Source organism: Macrobrachium nipponense, chromosome 42, assembly GCF_015104395.2.
Source record: "Macrobrachium nipponense isolate FS-2020 chromosome 42, ASM1510439v2, whole genome shotgun sequence".
Lineage (NCBI taxonomy): Eukaryota > Metazoa > Arthropoda > Malacostraca > Decapoda > Palaemonidae > Macrobrachium > Macrobrachium nipponense.
Window position 1 is genome coordinate 35,282,861 of NC_061103.1, and position 26,188 is coordinate 35,309,048.

Consider the following 26,188-nt stretch of genomic DNA (forward strand, 5'->3'; position numbering starts at 1 on the left):
GAACAGAGAATATAGCTATATATATACCTGCCAGGTAAGTATACATGAAGCTTTGTTATATCATAATAACATCATTTTTTCATAGCTAAGCCACATGTTCAAGCTTATTTAGATTTTAAGCAGATTATTTATTCAGTATACTAGAAAAATTGTATTTTATTCCTTTTCAGGATTTGAAAAGAAGGGTGGCAATGGAACATCGAAGATATTAGAAGAATATATTCAGCATGTGGCCAAAACTGGAGATCCTTTGTTCCCCTGGCATAGAATCCGGTATTTCATGAGATTTATGTTAGCAACTGTAAGTATGTTTATGTGCAGTGTTTATGTACTTTATGGATGAATTATTTGTTGACTGCTATAATTTAAGCAATACTTACATTTTTTTCATGCATTTAGTTTTTATATTGGTAAAATAGACCCAGCATGCTTTTTATCAGCTGTAAAAGAACCAATTACTGTAAATCATTGCTGTCTTTTTTTATGCTTGTGTTTATACACAGTGCAATCTGTTAATTGCATAGTTAAAAGAAAAGTTTATACTTTATACATTAAATTTTGTTACAGGAAATATTCCTTTTAAGGTTGCATATTCCATCATTTTCAGTGCTAATTTTAGCAGAATATTTTAGTTAGACTTCTGAGAAGGGTTAAATAACCATTTTTAGCACAAAATAATAGAATACTTATAGTAACTGCATGTTACTTATGCAAGAGATTGTTGGTACTCCTAAGAAATCTAGATATCCCATCCTTTTCCAAGAGACATAATGTTATATTGACCTTTTTTTTAAACTAAACGATTGAAATTGACCTACTTAACGTTACGCTTTTTGGCATGGATTTTTACAGTTAATTTCCTTTATTTCCGTTGCCATGTTATTTGTGTCCCTAACAAAAAGTACTTGCTTTCAGGTTATGAATGACTTTTATGAAAATTGTGGGGGTGAAGATGTTGGAGAATGTGGAAATGTACCAGCATTTTCTTATGTTCCTACGAGGGAGAAGATCCTTCACCATTTTGATACTTTTTCAGGGTATGTAGTATTGATACTGTGACTAATTCTTTCTGTTTTACCATTCACTGTTACTTCCTGCTTATTCTATTCTGTACATATTTTTTATGTAAAAAATACCATTAGGTACATATACGTACTTAACTCGATGGAAAATTCTTAGTTTTGTGAATCAAGAAAAATATATTTTTTGTGATTATTCCAATGAAATAAGGATGACTCCAGATAAAATGGATTGTCATTGTTGGAAAGTTTCAGACGAGTCAGTTGATGTAAGACTACTGAGTCCCTGTGGAAGCACTTGTATAGAAATATCCAGTAGAATGCAGGAGCTAACAAACTTCTGCTAGGTGTTTAAGCCCCATAGAAGGTTTTTTTTATTCTTCAGAAGTTTTCTATACTTTTATAGTTTTTCCCACATACATGATTTCCCACTTGCTTATACAGGGATTTTTTATAGCTTTGATATAATATAGTTGCTCATTCTGTTGATTCAGCTCCATTAAAAGAAAATATTTATGTTCGTATTAGATCGTGAAGGACTTTGACTGTAGCTTGTATTTTTTACATTTTTTTGTTGTCTTTATCTTACTTTGAAGAAATTGGGTCACCCAACATTGAAGAAAACATTAATTATGAATTTTTCCCTTCGTATTTTGCAAAACCCTAAAGCTACATTTCTAGTAGTAGATGTATTGAACTGTTACAATGTATGGTTGAACCAAAGTTTTGGAAAAATAAGTCGTCTTGGCTTAAGCCTTAATGAAGATTCATAGATACATTAATAGGAGGTTAACTTGATGTTCAATCCAACTTGTAGAATTTAGTTTAAGTGATAATGAAAAATTAAATTTTTTCCTGATCGCTTGGAAGTAGTTTATGAAATGATGGTACAGTACTTAGATTGTTTTGGCTAGGAAGTAAATACACTGCAGTAATAAGAGCAGTATTTTATGATATGATAGAATTATTGCCTCAAATTCCTAGTTTATTATCATATAAAGGATTAGTTTATCCAGACCTCTGAGCCTAATACAGGCTCTTCCCGAACCACTGGTTCCATGCAACGTAAAAGCACCATACAACGAATGAACGAATGGGCTGGTTAAGAATTCCTAGTTTAAATAGTTCATTATGTTTTACTGAATTTGTGACAATAATTGAAAACTAGTAATGAATGTAACATAAAGATCATCAGTCTGTGTTGCGTAGTGAACATGTCACATATATTTTTGTACAATTGTTATGTCTGTGCATGAAGAATTAATTAATTTGATGTGTCTTGTATTTGATATTCATTAATTTTTTTTTCTATTTCAGAGCTCCTTTTACCATACAGAGACTATGTGAAATAATGATTGACCCTACCAGACACTACAAGAGGACAGACAAGTTTTTGCGGGGCTTAGAGAAAAATGTCTTAGTTGTATCAACCATTGAACCTGGAAGGCAGTATGTATTCCCATTTTATTTGGTTCATTTAGCACTTGCCTCATAACTGTTATTGCCAGCAGTGTGCTAATAAAATTGCATTCTAATCATGTTGCTTTGCATGTATGTGCAATTGACCATTCATGGCGTACTGAAAAAATCTGGTTTATTTTTTTTTTATCTTTGTGACTGTTAAATGATTTGATTACTATTAGATATTGATTTGATTCCTTGTCATATTTGAAATGCATAAAGATTGTGACCTGCAAGTTAAAGTTCTAAAAGTTTTCAACATTTTACGAAGTGAAGTATCAAATTCATGTGTTCTTTTAACAGTGTAGAACACGTAAGCTTAATCAAATTGTTTGAATGGTGGTATTTTCAAGAAAAATACAAACCATTACCTTTTCATGTATGGAAGAAAAATATAAACCATTACATTTTCATGTATGGATATACCTCTGTATGAGCTGAAATTGGTCACTGAAACTTTGTAACAAGTTATTTAACAGGTAGTAGGTGCTATCATCAAGCTTTGTTATTCAGCCGCAGTCAGTGATGTTTATCTTTGCTTCTCTCTGACTGCCTGAAAGTTGAAACTTTTTGGGATATTTCTTGTGTGTTTGGCGTGCTGTTTGTGTTTTTGCAATGGAGGATAAGAAAACGGAATAATGAATGTGTGCATGATGAGGGTTATTCTTTAACTGCTTTGTCTTCCATGTTGGTTGATCCAACTACATTTTTGCTTCCTGCAAGGGAAGTTTTGCCTTCTTGAATTACCCTGCGAGGAGTGTTCATGCTGGTCCCTTTGGCCATGGAATAGGTTTGGTAGGAAGTTTTAGGAAGGCCATGAAGCATTCACTGCTTTCATTTGACACCACCAACATTTTTGGCTCCTTCATCCTGTACTGCCCCATCCCAATCTAGCTGTTTGTGTATGCTTTCCTACTCGGTTTGAGAGGTGTATGCATAGGATGGTGGGTGGCCAGTAAAAGCTCTCTTCTAATGACAAGCAAGGTGCATGGCTTGGGCTCTTCCTAGGTGAAACCCTGATGCATACTAGTGCCTTGCCACCTCTTACCCCCTACTATATTGGCTGCTCATGACCACAACAAAGGAAAGAAAGACTTACAAACTGCAAACGAGAGTGCTGACAACCTTCCACTACCACCACTAATTTGTCACTCCCTCCCATCACCATTTTTCTAACTCCGTACGTTTTATGACATGACAACAACCATTGCACTATTCCAAGTATAATGAGAGGACTGGCTTTACAAACACCCAATACAATTAACAGTGTACTTTCTATTTCTTGAATGTATAACCCCTATTGCTACTTCACTAACTCATGTAATGAAAATAACAAAGTAATAATTTTTTTATAGCGTAGTCGCTGTTTCGTCCTCAAAGGATTTACCCTCCATGGTATGTGCCAACGCCCCATGGTGATCAGACTAATAACAAAGAAATATCTTTTAGCTGGGTATTATGCTATATTGATGAACACTATGACAAGTGATAGAGTATAATGGACTCAAAGACAAGATGGCATTTTATCTTGTCTTCAGTGAGGCTGGACCAAGTTTTCTACATCAAAACCTGTAGAAGTGACTATTGCGCATGTGCATCGGCCATCTTGTTTTATGCTCTGGTCGATTAAAAGACCAAGATCCATTACTCCTCAAAAGCCAGACCCCTCTATGAAAGATTACATGCAGAAGGCCCTCTTAAAAGGAGCCATAGAGAAACATTCTTACATTCGTCACCAGGGACGTTTCTTCAGTATTCCCAAAAAGGATTCTTCAGAATGAAGGGTGATCCTCGACCTGTCAACATTGAACAAACACATTGTTTGCCAAAAGTTTCGAATAGCAACCATTACCCAGGTACGTTCTGTCATTTCAAAAGGGACCTGGACAGTTTTTATAGATGCATATTGGCATGTCCCTGTTGCTGTTCCTTCCGCCTCTTCCAAGGGTTCCGGATAGGAAAAAGTACATACAGATTCAAGGTCATGCCTTTCGGGCTAAACATTGCCCCGAGAATTTTTACAAAATTGGCGACAGTAGTTGTTCGGGAACTTGGGAAAGAAAGAATACATGTGATAGCTTATTTAGATGACTGGTTAGTCTGGGGAGCCACAAGAAAAGGAGTGCCTGAAAACCCTAGGAACAATGGTCAACAGACTCCAGTCAAAAGGCTTTATAATAAATTGGAAAAAATCCCGCATCACACCCAGCGGATGTTTTCAGTGGCTGGGAATGTGTTGGGATAAGGTTCACTGCCTTTTGTATCTTTCCCTCAAAACTCAGAACAGAATAAGGAAAAACCTCAAAAGGTTCCTGACACAGCCCATTGCTTCCAGATAGTAATTAGAGCACGTGATGGGTCTGCTACAGTTTGCATCTATAACAGATCCAGTACTCAAGTTGCAGCTCAGAAAACTTGAACAAATTTTGGATGTCACATGCAAGAAAAAGGATGTGAGACAAATCTCACAAAGTGCATCAGAAACTTGGGGCGATACTTCGGCCATGGACACGGAAGGAATCTCTGGCAAAACAGGTCACCCTGACTCCTCCATTTGTAAAAGTAACAATACCCACAGATGCCTCATTGACAGGTTGGGGAGGACATTGGGAGGATCGTCAGGTAGCGGGGAGGTGGTCGGTTACTCTGAGGAATTGTCATATCATTTTCCTAGAGCTGATGGCTGTCTTTTTGTCTAAAGAAACTCAAACCTCCAGACCAGACTTTCTGCTGGTCCTAGACAATACGACTGCAATGTCTTGCATAAAAAAATTGGGATCATGCTCACCTCCTCTCAGTATGGTAATGTTAGCCATTTTTCGGATGGCACAGGAAAAGAAGTGGCATTTGTCTGCAATTCACCTTACAGAGTCTCTCAATGTAATAGCAGACTCTCTGTCAAGGAATACGACAGCCTCAACAGAGTGATCATTGGATAACCACTCCTTTCAAATAATATTCAACCTACTTCCACAACTGGAAGTGGACCTGTTTGCCACATACAAGAATCACAAACTCCCAGTATATGTGTCCCCAAATGTGGACAATCAAGCAATAGCGAGAGATGCCTTCCAACAGGACTGGAACAACTGGAAGACGATATAATTATCTTTTCCCTCCATTGTCCCAGATTTCGAAGGTTTTGAACAAGCTCCTAACCTTTGAAGGAACAGCTTACCTAATAGCCCCAAATTGGCCAAACAGGCATTGGTTCCTACTTCTTCAACAGCACTGTACTATCCCAGAAAGTAGGAGGGAAAGTCGTTTATGCATCCTCCTTTCTAAGCCGAGACCTTCACATGTTGATTTTTTACATATAATCTTCCGTGAAAACTACTCGCCCAATATTGCTAGGTACCTAGTGCAAAAACTACGGGCACCATCTATTTGGCAATACCAGTCCGTATGGAGAATATGGTACCAGTCCATATTGAGAATATGGTTAGATTATATCCAGAATGAGAACCCAATCGAGATTTCTAAAGAAACACTAATGAATTTTCTTATACACCTCTTTGAAGACAAATATCTTGCAGTTACAACAATTATAGCACACAAGGCTGCATTAACAGAACCCTTGTTTTATGGATTTGGGATTGATTCCAACATAGAGTTGTCACTTCCCTTCTGCGGTCATTTTCTGTACAGAGACCCGCTCCAGAAAGACTTCCAATTACTTGGTCCCTGAATAAGGTGCTCAAACTTTTATGTACTTCTCAATTCTGACCTGACATAACCACTTTGTGCATACTTCAAAAAGCAATCTTCCTGGTTGCATTATTATGAGGACCATGTATTAGTGAATTGGGCTCTCTTAGACGGGGACGATATATCGCACAAACTGCTGATAACCAGTTATTGCTATCCCCTGGGCCATCATTCCTGGCCAAGAATGGGAATCCTGTAAAGAGGAAATCTATCCTTATAAGAAAACTCAATTTAGCAGACGAAACATTATGCCCAGTTCAAGCACTTAAGGATTACCTAGAGATCACGGCAAATGTTTCAGAAGGTCCAATTTTCCTACATCCTAGCACGAACAAACCACCTTCTCTACAAGGTCTAAGAATAATTTTAGTGTCCCTCATTAAAAAGGCTAACCCATATTCCTTTCCTAGATCACATGATATTAGGAAAGTAAGTACATCATTGGCTTTCTTCAGAAATGCATCATTTGAATTAGTTTCTGAATGTACTGGGTGGTCATCAGAGTCAGTTTTCTTAAAACAATACTGCCATAAGCTGGAACAAATTTGAATGCGCTGTGTATCAGTAGGTGGTATGGTTAGTCCTGACCCCATAGGCACTATGACAGAAAACCAGCGGTCTCCCTAACGGGTGTGTATGCTGACTATCGCTGGGGAAGGTGCGTAAAGGTCGCAACCTTACCCAGCATACTTAGGTAAGTTACCATAGAACTTTATGCTTAAAGTATATCCTATTTGTTTTTCGTTATCTTTTATCACTAAAACTAGTGGCTTGACGTTGGACATGAAATGATTTAATCTTTAAACTTTGAGATATTTTGGATGAAAATTTGTGAGCTTAAGTTTTTCATCACCTGTCAATTTCTTTGTAATGCTCCTTTGAGGACGAAACAGTGACTACGCTATCAAAAATCAGGTTTTGACGTAGGAAAAACCTATTTTTGGTAGTCGCTGTTGAGTCCTCAAAACCCTCCCACTTCCCTGACGAAAAACCATGGGATTTGGGTAAAGGTACATCCTGCATTGACCAACAGAGTAATGGATCTTGGTCTTTTAACTGGCCAGAGCATAAAACAATAGTCACTACTACGGGTTTTGACGTAGGAAACTGGGTACAGCCTTGCTGAAGACAAGATAAAATGCCTTCTTGTCTTTGAGTCCATTATACTCTATCACTTGTCATAGTGTTTATCATTATGGCATAATACCCGGCTAAAAGATATTTCTTTGATATAAGTCTGATCACCATGGGGCTCTGGCACACACCATGGAGGGTAAATCCTTTGAGGACTCAACAGCGACTACCAAAAATAGGTTTTCCTACGCCAAAACCTGTTTATTAAATTTATAAAACTGACACATCTCCTTCTCCCTCCCCTCCAACCTCTTCTAATCCTAATCCCCCTCTAATCTCTATTATTCTCCAATTCTTTACCCTTTACTACATAATTTCTGATATTTTTCAAAACTCCTGCTTTAGTCAATACATCAGCTATTTGATGTTTCCCTTTGATCCATCTAATCTTTATGTCTTCAGATTCTATTGTTTCTCTTATTCCTTAAATATCAATTATTAATCTCATACTACTTACTCTTGTACTTGATTTAATTGCAGTTTTAGTCCTTGAGAAAGTTCATGGAAAAGGATTTCAACGGAGTGCATGGAAAGAGTAGCAATGGCCAGGGAAATAAATGCGATTAATTTTTACAGTTGAAATTAGTATAGATTTATTCAGATTTTTCTCATTCCATTATTTCAGACGTCGCAGTGAAGATCCACAACAGACTTTGGTCAATGGCCTTCAGGATGGTGGTTTACACTCTTCTCCAATTTCGGGTTCATCCAGGTTGTCTTCTCCCTCACATCAAAGTAAAAGAATAGCGTCGCCACAGCCCACAAATTCAGTTAATAATGCCAATGGTATGTATCATGCATTGTAGTCTTGGTAATTATATAATGAGAAGCAAGCATTGTGGATAGGCTGTCTCTTTTAATATTGGTATTGTAGCATGTTTTGTAAAGATTATTTTAGTTTTTATTTGCTGTTGCTGTAGCATATTTTTTGTTTTTTTAGTTTCTTAGTTTCTCATGTGGAGGAACAGAAGACTATAAATAGAATATAACACAAGTATCTATCCATTGATTAAACACAGGTTTGTAGAGTCAAAGGAATTATTATATTGCAGTTGTCCACCAAAGCAATAAAGTGCCACTTAGGTGTACCAGCGTAGGTTTTACTGGTTCAAGGTAACTTTTGTTTATTAGAACAACTTTTTTCACAGTATTTTACATTAATTTAACTGGGTGAGAATGATAATGATGTTAATTGTGATTTTTCATGCTCATATTTTTATATTAAAATTGCAGATAATCACATTTTAAACTTCATTTTATACTTCTTTTTAGGAGTTTAAAATTTAAGTTCATCACTGTTAGTGTATGTTTTGCGTTATGTTAAGTTACTTTATAATTTGCAGACTTCTACGATACTGAATTGAATGCCAGCGATAGTCATGTAAGTGGTTCTGAAGCGAACGGGCCTAACGGAATACCATTAGATGAGAGAAGCATTGAAGCAATGGCAGAGATTGTTGAGCCCCTCATGAAAAAGCGAAGGATGAAGGTTAGCCCCTTGGAAAAGGCTTTGGGTCCTATGGCTCACCTTGCACACTTGCAAGACAAGGATAGTACTTACATGTCTATATCAGAAGCAGAGAGTCTTGAAGCAGAAGGAAGTGATGAGGAGAGTAATGCCAGTAGCAGCAGCAGTAGTAGTGCAAAGACGGATGAGGAAGCAATGGAAACGGGAGAGGCAGAAGCCACAACTTGTCACACAGAAAGTGAAGATACTAAAACCACAGAGGAAACGTTATGTGGCCATCAAGTAGGAACCAGTGAAATGACATTGCAGGAGGCAGAAAATCCAGATGAAGATTCTATAAGCAAAGAATTAAAAGATGAAATGCCCGTACCAGCTGAGGCATGCTCGTCGGATGTCATGAATGCAACGGAGTCAGAAAAGTCAAATGATGAAAGCAATTCTGTAAGTTTGTCATCCGATTCATCAGGTTCTGGAACAAATCAAGGAAGTCCAGATTCTGTTGAGGATAATTCTGAGCAAGCACAGCCCCATCCACAGAAAAAGGAAGGTTGCAAGGTAAGTGAAACATCATCGTCTTTTTAGGGCATAGCATTTTCTAATGTAAGATTTATGTTTATCTGGACATTGCTTGAGTTTTGTGTAAAGCATTTTTCAAAATCATTACATGTTTATGTCTTGGAAGTAGTAGTTGCCCCAAATTATAAGGGTATTTTATGGTTTTTCATGCAAGATAGGGTTTAGTTGTTGTTACACATAAAAATAATGTCAACCATGGGTTGGTTGTCTAGTAGACAGAAGGTACTCACAGATTGTGAAGGCATAAATATTGTTAATGGTTTGTGTGAAAAACCTTTTTTTCTTGTAAGGTCAGTTTTGCACAGATTGGCACCTCTCGGCATTATTACTGAGCTTATTTTAAGCGATAATTAGTCCTTATTATTTTGAAGGTTAATCCAAGGTTTTTGGGCTATCATATATCAGTTATTTTATGTTTAATTGAGTCTTGTAAGTCATGTTAGTCAAGTGCTATCATATACGTTATGGTTGTGCCACAACCAAGGACTTCGTAGTGCAGATGTTTTCCAGAAAAGGGCAGTATTTCTAGAGGTTCAGTATTCATTTGTGATGAAACAGATGTTTTTATTTGCTTGTAGAATTTTTCTTTCGGTATGTATTTCTCATCATGAAATAATAAGTGGTCAGGTTAAAACATGATTTAGTCATATTTTTAGAAGTTTTATAAAAGTTAAATATTACCCAAAACAATTTTTTCCACTTACACTCCAAAATTTATAGTAAATGTAATGATCACTGAATATTTTTTTCGTATACTTGGAAGGCAACTACATTTGAAATAAAATATAATATTTACATGGATGATTTTGCTATACAGTATACTACACTTCATGAAACATTACATGCTTAACGTATCATGAATAGTGGAACTGTATAATAACAATAGACACAAGCCTAATCATTAGGTTTCCAATTCTCCACAGAAAATACCACAGCAGTTTTTATTTGGCAAAAATGTTTAGGAAAAAATGAAAAGTGAAGATTTATTACATGCTTTAAGTCAGATTGCAAAGTTCTTAGGCTTAATTTAATGTTTGTAACACCTGAATTGTAAAGCCCATATAGCATTACAAAAGCACATTAAATTTTATTAAATGATTGCACACAAATTTTGGAACAGACAAAACAAGCCTTGATACTGCTGTACAAAGCAACTTTTGTCTGTTCTAGACAAAGGAAGTCAGAAATACGGTTCAGCCTTGGATGCAATTTTGAAAAGTCTGGATCCAGTTCTTCAAGAGGGAAGAGGGATTCAGAATATGCAAAGGAGCTTTAAAGTCTTCCCCAAGTTGAATTTGGTGAACCGCCACTTAACTCTCCATTGTCACTTCTCAAATAGAAATAATGCATAGTGAAGTAAAAATACAGGCAAGTGATTCACTAACAGAATAAATGTTTGATCAAAGAGAGATATTTACAAGTAATTATTCCTCACCTTTCCCAATTAAAGCCAACAAATATAAATATCAAATTTCCTGCAATAATAGAACTACGTACCTCCTCCCTGGATTATGCCTAGGTAGCAGACTTGTACACAGTTCAAATATTTATCCAAAAACTCTGGAGTACCCCAGAACATCATAAATAACATACTATAAGATACAAAGATTCACATTATGCAACATACACTGATGGGCCCAAATCTTCTCAGATATTGGATTTGCAGCCATATCACCAAACAAAATAAAAAACTTTTTCTTGCCTAATAGTGCTTCTGTTTTCATAGCAGTATTGTGCAATAGGATCAGCTATTAAAATCATTAGATATGCCAACCAACAAATTAAATTTTCACTTCACAAATTATTTGTTGTTAAAAATGATATTGTTATTGTACAATAAAGTTTCATACATACTTACCTGGCAGATATATACTTAGCTATAGACTCCGTCGTCCCCGACAGAAATTCAAATTTCGCGGCACACACTACAGGTAGGTCAGGTGATCCCGCCGCCTGCCGCTGGGTGGCAGGAATAGGAACTATTACCGTTTTAAGCCAAATTTTTTCTCTTCCACTGTCTCCTGAGGGGAGGTTTGGGTGGGCCATACGATCGCTATTATATCCTGCCAGGTAAGTATGTATGAAACTTTATTGTACAATAACAATATCATTTTCATACATTCAACTTCCCTGTCAGATATATACTTAGCTGATTGGCACCTTTGGCGGAGGGCAAGAGACAGCTAATTACTGACCTAATAGGTAAACAACATATGTTGTAGGTAATACAAGTTAATTAATAATACCCTAGTTCCTACCTGTTTAGGCGGAAGATTTCTTAGCTTGTGCTGAGAAGTCTGCTTCGCCTCAAAAGCTTCAGCGAGGGTGTGCCCTATGGCTGAGAACTCTTGAAAAGGACTGTCAATGGGGTCTTATCCACTTACTCAACAGAACCTAATGGCAATTGTCACTGGAGTCTTATTCACTTACATGACAATATACCTATGCCTCTTGGCATATAAAGGAGTAAAATACTGATCCCGATCACCCGATCCTAACCGTGGATTAGTAAATATGATTGAAAGGCGTTAATCCCCAAAAACACCTTTCAAACAACCTAAAACTCAACACCAATAATTTTAAAATCACAATATATAAAATATAAGGACAAAAATTAATATTAAGGATCAGTCTTCTCTCCTTTCCCCAGCACTGTATCCGCTGATACATAAGGTCCTAGAGAGAAGCATTTCTCATATGTCACTCTCACATCTTTCAAGTAATGTGAGGCGAACACTGAGTTACATCTCCAATACGTGGCCGCTAAGATGTTCTTCATTGACATGTTCTTGTTGAACGACAATGATGTAGCGACTGCACGTACTTCGTGTGCTTTTACCCTTAAGGTCTTATATGCCTCACTATCACAGCTCATGTGGGCTTCCGTTATGATGTTCCTAACAAAAAATGCTAAGGCATTCTTTGACATAGCTCTTCTATGGTCTTTAACTGCACACCATAAAACTCTGATTGCAACCCTGCAACTGCTTCTTCTTCTGCAGGTAAAATTTCAAAGTTCTCACAGGACATAAAGTTCTTTCCATTTCATTCCCAACTAATTGAGAAAGGCCTTTTACTTCAAAAGTCCTAGGCCAAGGTCTCGAGGGGTTTTCATTTTTTTGCTAGAAATAAAGGTTTAAAGGACAATACAGCCGAATCCTTCTTAAAACCCACTCTAGAGTCAAGCGCTTGCAGCTCACTCACTCTTTTCGCCGTGGCGAGAGCTATTAAGAAAATGCATTTTCTAGTCAAGTCCCGGAAAGTAGCTTTATCGGGAGGTTCAACTCTATCCGACATAAGGTATTTGAGAACCACATCCAGATTCCAACTAGGGGCGAGAGAAGTTCTTAATTTTTTAGTTTCAAATGATCTAATCAAATCATGCAGATCTTTGTTATTCTCTATGTTCAGGCCCCTATTCCTGAACACAGCTGATAACATGCTCTTATAACCTTTAATGGTTGACACTGCCAGATGAGATTCTTCTCGTAAAAACAAAAGAAAATCAGCAATTTCGGTCACAGAGGTATCGGAGGAGGACAGCTTCTTCGCCTTACACCATCTACGGAAAACTTCCCACTTTGATTGGTATATCCGCATGGTTGAGGACCTTCTTGCTCCAGCAATTGCTTTTGCCGCTTCGCGAGAAAAGCCTCTCGCTCTGACCAATCTTTCGATAGTCGAAAGGCAGTCAGAGCGAGAGCGTGGATATTTTTGTGATACCTCTCGAAGTGGGGTTGTCTGAGCAGATCTGTCCTTTCGGGAAGAGATCTGGGGAAGTCCACTATCCATTCCTGTACCTCTGTGAACCATTCTCTTGCAGGCCAATAAGGAGCGATCAATGTCATCCTCATTCCCTCCGAGGACACGAACTTTCTCATTACTTCCCCCAGCATCTTGAATGGGGAAACACATACGCGTCTATGCCCTCCCAATCCATGAGCATGGCATCTATGGATAGGGCTCTGGGATCGTCCCCCAGCGAGCAAAAGTTCTCCATCCTCCTGGATAGGAATGTTGCAAACAGGTCCACTTGCGGCTTCCCCCAAAGAGACCATAGTTGCTGGCAGACTTGTGAATGAAGGGTCCACTCTGTTGGAAGGACCTGGTTATTAATAAACATTACCTTAATATAATTTATCTAGCCCTAAATCCCCAAAAACCGCACCAAAATTTACCACATTGGCAACCCTGTTACCTCCTATTCTGTCCGCCAGTTGGCAACACTGTCGTTGACAGATACGAAAAACCTTCCCTCAAATCAGTTGTTAACGAGCGCCCGTGTGTTGTTTACATCACGGCCGCTCTTTATAAATTTCCTTAAACATTTTTGTGCCTTTAAAGCTTTCATTATTTGTTAAATGAGACTTTATATGAATTACCACTCACGCATTACATCACGAAATAGTGAATTAACTTTGATTTCTGTAGTGGTTCTTATCTTAAATTACGAACTTTTGCGCGACCCGGAACTACTGACCTGTCCAATTCTACAATGGATTACCAAGAAATTACGATGCTTCCTTCTGCCAGCAACATCAGGAACTGCCCGGTTTGTGGGACAAGGATGAGTAGCAGGGAGTATGAACCACATGACATTTGTAGCTCTTGTCGTGGACAGGTTTGTGACTTGACTTCTCGTTGTGACGTATGTAAGCCCTGGTCTGACGAGGATATGACTGCTTATATGAAACGCCAAACAATCTTGCAGCGTAAAAGATCGGTTAAGGAGAAAAAGAAATCGATTGCTAGAACTGTATCTAACGAATTCTTTGACTTGGGCGCTCATGATTCTGGCTCCTGGTTTCGGTATCGTACGACTCCGACTCCGAATTAATTGATGCTTTGCCCCCTGTACAACCGGTAATTAGTGAAGTTATTTCTGATGTAGATTCGAAGATTTTGGCAATGGAAACTACCTGGAAACAGAATTTTAAGAAATTACAGCTTAGTCTAGATAGAGATATTTCTGCTAAGTTTAACAATCTGTCAGAGAATTTTCAAGAAGCCTTTACTAGAATGTCTAACACACTTTTAGATTCATTTTCAGCTCCTCGTCAGGTACCTGTCGACAGCACCATGGGTAACGGTGCGACAGATACCCCGGCTTGTGAACCCCGTCATGGCGAAGGCCTAGGGGGGATCCGGTCCGGGCAGGTGCCTAACGAATCTTTACCACCAACGTGTCCCCTGTTAGTCCCGTAACAGTGCCAAAGGGCGCTTATTTAGGAGAAGGGGGGGAGGGATATTAGTGTCAGACCTAAGATAGCTAGTCGTCAGGATTTTACTTCAGAGGAAGTTTCTAAGTTAGGATCTGACGATGATGATGATGATGACGCGGATTCGTGTGATATTGATGTTTCCTCGAATGGATGTCATGATGTAGAATTCAAGAAACTTTTTGATTTAATTTTGAGTTTTCTTCCTCAGGCGAGGCCTAAAGAGCAGAAGCAGCCTCCGCCTCGTATTACAGAAGGGATTTTTCTTGACGGTCCTTCCCGGTCACGGGAATTTTTACGTTTTCCCTTTGCCCAGAGGTTCGCGAGAGTGAGGGCGGACGTTGCCGCTAAACTTTCGAAGGTGATCGGGGAAGGGAAGAGGAAGCTCTCTTCTCTTCTACGACACCGGAGAGGAGTTTACCAGGTGGCGGATGATTCTTCATTCTCTCGACCCCCCAAGCCAAATCCTGATTTTGTCCGACTTGTTTTAAGTCAACCCTTGCCTTCTAAGGCTTCGGTCTCTGTCTCAATTGAAGATTTTATTGCTATGGAGGCTGTTATGAGCTCCTTACAAGAAGCTCAATCCTTCAATATGTGGGTCCTCGGAGGGCTTTTAATGTATATCAAGGATTCCGGGTTTGTTCCTCCTGATGCTCCTCTTTTTGAGAAATTCTGCTCATCCATTTCAATCGCTTCTGTACATCAGAACGAGCTTGCTGCTTCAATGCAGGCCTTTCTTGTTCTCTAAGGCGTAACCTGTATTTGTCGCAGTTACCCTCCTCTGTATCGGAGATTCAGAGAACCCGTCTGTGTCCTCTTCTCCTTTTGGCGATTTTCTTTTCGATATTTCTGTGCTTTCTGAGGTTTTGAAGGAACATCAAGGTGATGCCTCTTCCCAAGCTCACTGGGCCTTATCAAGAGCTTTTTCCTCTGGTCTTCCTCCCGTTCCTTCAAGGAGTAAGCGTAAGTTTAGGACCAGATCTGTACCTTCTGCTCCAGCCCAACAACCTCCCTTCTGCTCTTTTTTACAGAGAAAGAGCTCAACCTCCAGGAGGACCTTCTTCTTCTTCTTCTTCTTCTTCCTTGTCTCTGCGTAAGAATTTTCGGAAGTAGGAGTCATCACCTCGCCTGGAGACCGCAGTAGGAGCTTGTCTCTCCCGCCATTGGTCAGCTTGGCAGGGAGAGAGCGGTGGATGCTTGGGTGGTGGAGGTCCTGAAGGAAGGTTACGAGATCCCTTTTGTTTCCAGACCTCCACTTTCCAATCGTCCTCTCGAGTTCAGCAGTTATTCCCCTCACTCAATCAGGGGTCAAGCCTTGGAGGGAGCTTTCGGCCCTCTTGGAGAAGGATGCCATAGAGCGAGCTCCTCCTTCTCCCGGGTTTTACTCTCGGATGTTTGTAGTTCTAAAGGCCTCGGGTGCCTGGCGCCCCATCATAGATCTTTCGTTTTGAACAAGTTCATTCTAAAGTCCAAGTTCAGGATGGAGACGGTCCAGACTGTTCTTTCATCCTCTTCAGGAGGGGGGGACTGGATGATTTCCATCGATCTGCAGGATGCTTATCTGCAAATCCCCATCCATCCAACGAAGCAGACCTTACCTTCGGTTTTTTCATGGACTCGGGAGTTTTCCAGTTCAAGACCCTTTGTTTCGGCCTCACCACTGCTCCACAGGTCTTTTCTCGGGTGATGGCTCCTGTTTCAGCTATTCTGCATCAGTTAAACGTAAGGATGCTTCGGTATCTGGACGATTGGCTAGTCCAGGCGAATCTCTAGAGAAATGTCTCCGGTCGAGGGAGATAGTTCTGTCTCTTTGTGTCGAGTTGGGCACATTCGTGTTAACTTCGACAAGTCCAATCTAATCCCTTGCCAGATCATGACTTATCTGGGGATTGTTTTGAATTCCCAGATTTGAGGGTTTCTCCCGCTCAGAAACGGATAGACAAGCTTCTGAGTCTGATCGAAGAATTTTTGTCCTCCGTAACGCAGCCAGTTTCTCTTTGGAGGTCTCTCCTGGGCCATTTGTCATCCCTCATCCAACTGGTTCCCGGAGGTCGTCTCAGAATGAGGTCCCTTCAGTCGACACTTCGCCAGTCATGGGATTTCGTGTCCGAGGACACGATAGTCGCCTCTTCTCCACAATGTCAGAAGGATCTCCGTTGGTGGATGCAAGTTCACCGCCTCAAGTCAGGGACATCTCTTTTTTCGGTTCCTCCGGACCTAATGTTTTGGTCAGACGCCTCGGATCAAGGTTGGGGCGCACACCTGGGCTCCGAAGCCGCTTCGGGCCTTTGGTTAGAGGAGGAGAGGAGCATGTCAATAAATTGGAGGGAACTGAGGGCAGTGTACCTAGGCCTTCTTTCATTTCAGGAACAACTGTTGGAGATCGGTTGTCGCGATCTTTGTCGACAACACCACAGCAGTCTCGTACTTGAGAAACCAAGGCGGCACACAGTCGGATCTTCTCACTCAAGAAGCCCGATCAATCCTGTGTTGGGCCAGAAGACAGGGGGATTATTACGTTGGTCCCTCAGTTTATCCTGGGCCATCACACGTCTTAGCAGACGCCTTGTCGAGACCGAACGAAGTTCAAGGGTCGGAGTGGACACTTTGCCAGGAAGTCTTCGACAGCCTCAGGAAGAAATGGCCTGTCACAGTCGATCTGTTTGACCACCCACTGAATTTTCGGTGCCAGATATTCTTCGCCCCTTACCAGACTCCTCAGAGTGCCGGGACAGACTCTCTTTTGCAGGACTGGGAGGGACTTCAAGCCTATGCTTTTCCTCCATTCTCTCTGGTGAGGTCAGTCCTCAACAAAGTGAGGGCAACCAAGCGTCTGGATCTCACCTTGATCGCCCCCTTCTGGCCACAGAAGGAGTGGTTTCCCGACCTTCTGGAAGCACTGGTGGAACAAACCCGCCCCATTCGCCTGCCAGAGAGACCAGATCTTCTCAAACAACCCCATTTTCATCGGTTCCATCAGAGGCTCCACATGCTTCTCTTCATGCCTGGAGACTGTCAGGAGGTTCTCCAAGCACGAAGGGTTCTCCTCCAGAGTGGCGCGACAGTTGGCTCTTGCCAGGCGGCAATCAACCAGAGTAAATTATCAGGCTAAATGGTCGGTTTACAGACGTTGGTGTAAGTCTCAAGGACATTCAATTTCTAGACCTTCCTTACCGAAAGTAGCGGAGTTTTTAGTTCATTTACATCATGACAGGGCCCTGTCACCTTCGTGCATTAAGGGTTATAGGTCTATGCTTTCCTATGTTTTTAAGGCAAGGCTTCCTGAGATCTCTTCATCTTATGTCATTAGAGATTTACTTCGATTTTTTTCCCTATCTCGACCCAGGCCGCAGTGTTGCGCTCCGACATGGGACGTTAACAAAGTCCTTCAAGCCTTAAGGTTCCCTCCGTTTGAGCCTCTGAATTCTGCCAAATTTAGGGACCTCTCTTCTAAGACACTCTTCCTTGTCTCACTGGCTACAGCCAAGAGGGTTGGTGAACTGCAAGCACTCTCTTTTCTGGTTGCCAGATCTGGACAAGACATGATTTTGTCATACCTTCCTGAATTTGTCGCAAAGACTGAATCGTCTGATAATCCCATTCCCAGGTCTTTCGTACTGAAGTCGCTGGTCAACTTTGTTGGTAATTTAAATGAGGAATTAGTTCTTTGCCCTGTTAGGGTGCTCTCATGTTATTTACGCCGCACGAAGGACATTCAGGGTCGTCCCCGTCATCTGTTTGTTTCACCCCGAAATGTCAAGAGACCTATTTCAAAGAATGGTGTATCCTTTTTCTTAGAGATCTGATCGTTAAAACTGGTGGTTCGGCTGCTGGGAAGACCAGACGCCGAGAGCACACAGTATTAGAGCAGTTGCTACATCAGTAGCTTTTATGAAGAACGTCTCAGTCGCCAAGGTGCATGAGGCGGCGACTTTGGCGTTCTAATTCTGTTTTTGCCTCTTTTTACTTGAGGGATATTTCTCTAGTTCTAGGCGACCTTCGTTCTTTGGGCCCGTTGGTGATGGCAGGACAGGTCGTCAGACAGGAGAATTAGGTAGTCTTCCTGTTTTACGTTTGGTTTGCTACCTGTATATTATTCATTAATTTTTGTTTTGTTGTATATATTTTTTGTTTTTGTATTATAACCCATGGCAGTTTTTTGACGTAGTTATAATGGGAATTAGGCAGTTTGGTATTTAGGTGTTTTGATGACAAGGACTGACTGCTTGGCAACTCATGCTGCTTCCATTTTCAGTGTGAAAGGGTGGTTCCAGCCACTGGGTTGTCGGCACTGGCGACTACGCTTCTCCCAGAGTCGATGCTGACCTAGGACTAGCCACTGGTTCGCTTGTGCCTGACGACTCCTGCTTCTTCCACTGTTTCCTGGCCCTGACAGGAATTAGTCATGGATCGTCTGCTGTCATCTGGTGACTCGCTCACCATCTACTTTTTGTCTCACCTGTCTTCTCGGAGTCAGACACTCGTGTGAGATCAGGCGACATTTAGTAGCCCTGAGTTTCTTGTTGACGAAGATCGGTTGCGTTGATACACCCCCCGATGATAGTGTAACACGAGACCAGGTTGGGACTGTCAGGCATTCGTCCTTCGGGGACTGAATCGCCTTTTTGCTCCGCGCTCCTTTCCTCCTTGGCACCAGAAAGCTCGAGTTAGGAGTTGCTCATGAGCCGATTCCGTTGCTGGCGACTTCGGGTGCGTTGATACACCCCCAAGGTTTGCTTAGCTTTGAATCGCCCAGACAGTCCAGACACTCATCCTTTAGGGAAAGAATAGTGCTTGATAGTCTTCAGGGTGCAGCCTTGCTGTCCGCAATTCGTCTGACTGGTCACCTGGTCGGGCACCTGACTTTAGTACAGACGGAACTGACTATGCACTTTACTCCTTGTCCCTGTGCTACCGCAGTTGGAGGCATTATGGTAGGAGACTTTGAGTTGTTAGTATCTTTGACCTTGGGTTGAGTTTTGACTGCCTATGATATATATTTCTTTGTTTGTTTTCTCCTATTCTGTCCGAAGGGGAAATTGTATTCAGATTCCCTCCTCCTTTTCAATGTGGTTAATCGGGCTAGATAAATTATATTAAGGTAATGTTTATTAATATGGAATTTTTATTCTAAAATTAATATTAATAATACTTACCTGTATAATTTATCTAGTCCCACCCATCCTACCCACCCCCCCGATCTGCCTATCACAACTGATTTGAGGGAAGGTTTTTCGTATCTGTCAACGACAGTGTTGCCAACTGGCGGACAGAATAGGAGGTAACAGGGTTGCCAATGTGGTAAATTTTGGTGCGGTTTTTGGGGATTTAGGGCTAGATAAATTATACAGGTAAGTATTATTAATATTAATTTTAGAATAAAAATTCCATTTTCCTGCTCAGTCTGTCTGCTCTTATATTCTTCCCTCCTTGAACGAACCTCGTCAGGAGTCGAATCCCTCTTTCTTCTGTCCATATCAACAGATCCCTTGCTAGTTGGTAAAGGGAGAAAGAGTCTGTCCCCCCTTGTTTTCTATATAGCCAGAGCCGTGGTGTTGTCCGAGTTTGACTTGGACCACCACGCCTCTGACTTCGTTCTCGAAACACTGCAGTGCTAAGTGCACTGCTAAGAGTTCCTTTGCATTTATGTGCCAGGCCTTCTGTTCTTCTGTCCAACTGCCTGACACTTCCTTCATCCCTAGTGTTGCTCCCCACCCCGTGTCCGAAGCGTCTGAGAATAACACTAGGTGAGGGTTCTGAAGGGCCAAGGACACTCCTTCGTTTCTTCTCAGTGGTCCTAACCACCATCGTAAGTGGTTTTTGATACTCTCTCCTATAGGAAAGGTATCCAAAAGATCTCCTTTTCTTCTGTTCCAACTCCTCCTGAGATGGAACTGCAAGGGTTCTCAATTCAGTCGCCCTAGAGAGATGAACTGATCCAGCGAGAAAGAGTGCCCAGAAGACTGAGCCATTCCCTCGCTGAGCTTCGTTCTTTCTCTAGGAAGACCGAGATTTTCTCCAACCCTTTCGAGATTCTTTCCTGGGATGGATACGCTCGAAAAACCCCGAGAATCCATCCGAATCCCCAGATAGACGATATCTGACTGGGGATTGTGTGAGACTTCTCGAGGTTTACGAGCAATCCGAGAGATCTGGTCAATTGAAGAGCTATCTCCAACGTCCTTCCAAGCACTTTGTCTTGTCTGCGCTCTTATAAGCCAATCGTCTAGGTAAAGAGATATCCTCACCCCCTTCAGATGTAGCCATCTTGCTACGTTTCTCATCAACGCTGTAAACACTGAGGAGCCGTCGAGAGGCCGAAACAAAGCTCTGAACTGATAAATCCTTCCCTGCACCATGAATCGAAGATATTTCTTCGACGAATGATGCAGGGGGGTGGGGACGTGAAAGTATGCATCTTGCAGGTCGAGGGAGACCACCCAATCTCCTGGACGGAGAGCAGAGAGAACCGAGTTGGATGTCTCCATGGAGAACTTTGTCTTCTCCACGAAGCGATTCAATGCACTCACGTCCAGGACAGGCCTCCACCACGAGGCTTTCGGCACCAAAAATAGGCGATTGTAAAAACCTCGGGAGTGCGGATCCTGTACTACCTCGATGGCCTCCTCCTCCAACATTTGCTGCACCAGTCCAAGAAGGATCTCTCTCTTTACAGTTGGGTCCTTGTATCTCGCTGACAGCTCCCTCGGAGTCGTCGTCAATGGAGGTCTGTTTCTTGAAGGGGATGAGGTATCCTTTCCTGAGCACTTGCAGGGACCAAGAATATGCTTTCATTGAAGCCCATGCTTCCGAGAATCCCAGAAGTCTGGCCCCTACTGGTGATTGGAGGACTGGAATCTCATTTTGCGTTCTTCTTTGGAACTCTAATGGAAGATCTTCCTCTTTTCTCTCCTCCTCTCTTCCTTGGGGCTCGGCTAAAAGCTCTACCTCGAAAGGGCTGTTGGGCAGGTGTTGGCTCCCTCTTTGAGACAGAAGCAGCTGGCTTAGGCTTCTTAGCAGAATGTACCAGCAAATCCTGTGTTGCCTTCTCAGTAAGCGTATGGGAAATGTCCTTTACCAACTGAGAAGGAAACAGCTGTTTAGACAGAGGGGCGTATAAAAGAGAAGCCCTCTGTACTGGAGAGACTGCTTTGGTAAGAAAAGAACCAAAGACAGCCCTCTTCTTTAATACTCCTGTCCCGAACAAGGATGCCACTTCAGCCGATCCGTCCTGCACTGCCTTGTCCATGCATGCCAAAACACTATGCAAGACTTCTGGTTCCAAAAACTGAGGGTCTTGAGTCTTGTTGGCCAAAAAAGCCCTCCCAAGGGACCAATCTAGGAAGTTAAAAACTTCCAAGACATGGAATATTCCCTTGAGGAGATGGTCCATTTCAGACATTGTCCAGCTTGTTTTGGCTGCTGGAAGTGCATGCCTCCTTGCCGAATCCACCAAGGTCGAGAAGTCCGCTTCAGCAGATGAGGGAAGAGAAAGTCCCATAGATTCCCCTGTGCTATACCAAATCCCTCTCTTCCCTGATAGCCTGGAAGGGGGGCAGGCAAACACAGTCTTCCCCGCCTCCTCCTTGGTTTTAAGCCAATTCCCGACCGACTGCAAAGCCCTCTTCATTGAAATGGTCGGTTGCATCTTCAAGAAAGAGGAAGACTTCGTAGCCTTCGTACTCGAAAATAAAGACCGAGGAGAAGGAGGGGCAGCAGGACTCAGAGACTCTCCAAATTCTTTTAACAAGAGGGCTGCTAGTATCTTATAATCGAAAGAAAAAACCTGCCCCTTGTTTTCTTCAGAGTCCGAAACATCCTCTAATTCCGGTTGAGTTTTATTCGGAGAAGATAGTGCGACCTTGGGGGACTCCTCTCTCGGGAACGCACAGGGCTTGCAGCAAAACCACCGACTGCAACCTGACAAGGGCCTACGGTCGCTTGTGCGACATCTTGAGTCCCTGCCAGGAGAAGGCCGATGTTGTTCTTTTACCCTAAGGCCCTCCTGACAAGGACGACGGCCGCCTGTGCGACAACTTTCGTCCCTACCAGGAGAAGTCCTTAAATGTCGTTCCCTTTTTTCATGATCCATCCTTCCGACAGGGGCTACGATCACCTGTGCGACACCTAGAGGCCCTGTCAGGGGAAAATTGATCTTGAGAAAAATCCCAAAGAGGAGCCTCCAAGTCCGCTTCAAACTCCGATAACTCATCCAAATTGTATTCTGGGTTGTACAAATCCAGGCGCTCTAGACGCTTTACGTCTTGTTTCAGCCGCTTCAGGCTTTGCAGGCGCCTTGCGCCTCCATTCGGACGCTTCAGGCTCTTCAGGCGCCTCAGGCTCTTTAGGCGCTTTGCTTCTTCTTTCAGGCGCCTCAGGCTCCCTAGGCTCTTTGCTTTTCCTTTGAGGCGTTCTAGGCTCTCCAGGCTCTCTATGTTTCATATCAGGCGCTCTAGGCTCTCCAGGAGTTAAATATTTCCTTTTAGCCACTTCAGGCTTTTCAGGCGCGTTGCGCCTCATTCCTTTTACTTGAAGAGCTTTACGCCTCATTTGTCAGGCGATCCAGACTCCTTTTCGCCTTGCCAAAAGAGTTCCAGGATCTTCAGTTACTTTGCGCCTCACCTTCATGGCGCTTCATGACGCCTTCAGGCTCTTTGCGCTTCCTTTCAGGAGTTCGTCCGATTTCGGGAGTTCCAATTTTACTCCTCGATACGACATCTCATTGTGCTTTCTTCCTAGAGGAAGTTCCTATACACATCTTGTCGCCTTGACGGCGTTTTGCGCTTGACAGTAGCCTGACGTCTGGCTGGCGCCAGGCTTCTGGCAGGCGCCTCGTCCGAGCTCTCAGATAGTTCTAAGGACGGGATCTTTTGATAGGGAAGAAATCTATCCTTCCTTCTAGGCTGATCAGATTTAAGAACTCTTACTAGGGAAGATATCTGTTTCTGCATATCCTCTAACATCTTCGTAGCTACGTCTCTCTTTCCAACCTCCGATGCAGGAGAAGAAGGTTCTGAATATATTCTTCTTCTTCCTCTTTTCCGGAGGATATTCTTCCGGAAATTCTTCAGGGCTTGAGTCGAATGAAGGAGACTTCCAAGTTCTCGACAATCTATCTGAACTCCATCCTTTTTTAGATGAGGAATCAGACGAAGAAAAACTGTTTCAGGACGTCTTTCCAACGACTATCCTTGGCAGCCCGGGACGTAACTACAGGATCTGCCGAGGGGACGCCTGACGGTGGGGATTCTCTGAAACCTGAAACCTCCCTGCGGCTTTCGACATTTCTTCTCCACTGGTCTTGGGAGCTTGAAAGAGGTCTAGGCCTGGGAGCGAGACAAGAGCCGATCAGACGCACCCTCCACTTCACTGGGAACACTTTCACTGCACTTACCTTCCAGTTCTTTAATTTTTTGTTCATTATTTAAGCGAAGCTTTCAGACTCGCAATTTCCGATGTTGAGCTTGCCGAGTCCGGTAATCCGGGAAGGTAAAGCTGTATGGGAGGAAACAATAGGGTTATCAATAGGCAATAGTCCGCTAACTGGCTCGTTAGAGACCGACCTACTTACACTCTTGGAAGAGGCTTTTCTAGCCCTATCTCCCTCCAACTTTCTTGGGTAGGAATTAAGCAACTTCCATTCCTCCTCATTCAAATTCTTGCACTCATCACATGTATTCAATTGAGAGCATACATTCCCTCTACAATTTTTACAAGTGGTGTGAGGATCCACCGAAGCTTTCGGCAGTCTCACAAAAACAATTCTCATTCACACAACACACTGAAACGAAATCGACACGTCAGACATTATGAGAAATTCCAAAGCCAAATCCAAAAAACAGTCCACATAGCGTATGCCAAACCAAAGATCCAATACGTCACCAAATAGCAGTCCAAAAGATCAACGGGCGTAATGAAATTCGAAATTCAAGTCAGGAGGAACTAGCAACGATGTTACTAGTACCGCGACAGAGAAAATCTGGCTTAAAACGGTAATATTTCTATTCCTGCCACCCAGCGGCAGGCGGCGGGATCACCTGACCTACCTGTAGTGTGTGCCGCGAAATTTGAATTTCTGTCGGGGACGACGGAGTCTATAGCTAAGTATATATCTGACAGGGAAGTTGAATGTATGAAAATGGAGAAATATGTTAGATTCTTGCCCTTGTAAACATTACAGGAAATGAAGTGAATAAACAAAGTTGCAACAATTATGACAATTGCATATATAGATATTAGTGGTTATAAAATATTTCTGAAACCCATTACTGGATACTAATTAATATATGTTAAAGTATATGACATAATGAGCCTGATAGCAACAAACCATTGTTGGAATTGGGGTTACTTGTGTCATAGAATTTTTCTCTCGTATGCCCACCCATGGACATATGCTGTTTAGCCTACATTGATCCATTCATGTATTAGTGCAACTGCATAGTAACACTACCAGTTAGTACATCTTTTGGAACGAATCAAAGAAATATTTTTCAATTTTTTTTTTTTTTCAATCCTTTTTAATTAACCAATTCAGTTTCAGTAATTTTCAAATAACCAATTGTAAAAAATTTAAAATTTTATTTATATAAAACTTTATTATAAGAAAAATCCTTCGGGCCAGCCCAATGGGAGCTAATTAGTTCAGTGGTATGGTTAATCTACTTGATGGTAGTGTACCAATGATGTAGGTAGTCTTGAATTTAGGGGGATGTTTTCTTCTAGTGATAAATTTTGTGCGAGTCATGTAAATTTTTAAAATGAATGACAATTCATATAGTATTTAGATAGAATGGATAGTTATAATCTGGTATTTTAAAAGCTTAAATTCTAATGGAATATTTCAGTTACACATCCATTTGGTTCTTTAATTTTCTTTTCTTTTTTTCTTTTTGCAGGGTGAGAAAGCTGGAAGCTCAGAAGCAGCTGCAGCAGATTTGACACAGCTAATGAGGCTGATGATGATGTATCTGAAGGAGCCTCAGCTCAAGAGGAACCAGGCAAAGACAGTCATGAGGCAGACAGCACTTCACAAACCCAAAGTAATAATTTCAGTAGTCAGTCGTCTGCCTCAGGGGTTGGATCTTCCACCTCCGTCACCTCTTGTTCTTCACCTTCAACGGCATCGACCTCTGCAGCTTCTGTCACCTCTCCAGTGGCCTCTCTCCCTCCCCAGACTCGGGAGATCCCACTACGTCACAGATCTCGGCATCTGCTTCGTCCCAGCTAACGGACACCACATCCACGGAAACAACGAAGATTCTGCCGAACCTAACTCGGCACCTTCAGAGGATGGCGTCTACTACGTCTAGTTTACCAGAATCAGATTCTGCTGCCGGTGCGACAACAAATAACGATGCCACCGAAAGTACAGACATGAACTTGGCTGTTGGTGCGATACCAAATAGCAACACCTCAAAAACACAGAGACACTAGTGTGGAATGACTGAAAGCTTAACATTTTGTCAGTTGCTCAAGTCCTTTGACAGGTCTATATGATGTCTGAGAGGAGCCAATGGAACAAGAGTGTAAAGAAACTGGGTGAATTTGTGAACATATTTTTATATGATTTTATTGACACAACAGTACCTGCCATTTGGAAATGG

At 41.8% G+C, this 26,188-nt stretch overlaps 1 protein-coding gene across 1 annotated transcript in view; it reads left to right on the top strand.

The window, feature by feature from the left end:
• Positions 1-25,909, top strand: part of LOC135213098 (serine/threonine-protein phosphatase 4 regulatory subunit 2-like) — a 35,576-nt gene extending 9,667 nt beyond the window's left edge. The window contains exons 2-7 of the mRNA XM_064246971.1: positions 171-301; positions 916-1,037; positions 2,337-2,468; positions 7,948-8,108; positions 8,666-9,345; positions 25,481-25,909. Of these exons, the coding sequence (XP_064103041.1) occupies positions 171-301; positions 916-1,037; positions 2,337-2,468; positions 7,948-8,108; positions 8,666-9,345; positions 25,481-25,894 (1,640 nt within the window). The 3' untranslated portion in view covers positions 25,895-25,909. The remainder of the gene's footprint in view (positions 1-170; positions 302-915; positions 1,038-2,336; positions 2,469-7,947; positions 8,109-8,665; positions 9,346-25,480) is intronic.
• The last annotated feature ends 279 nt before the right edge of the window (positions 25,910-26,188 follow it).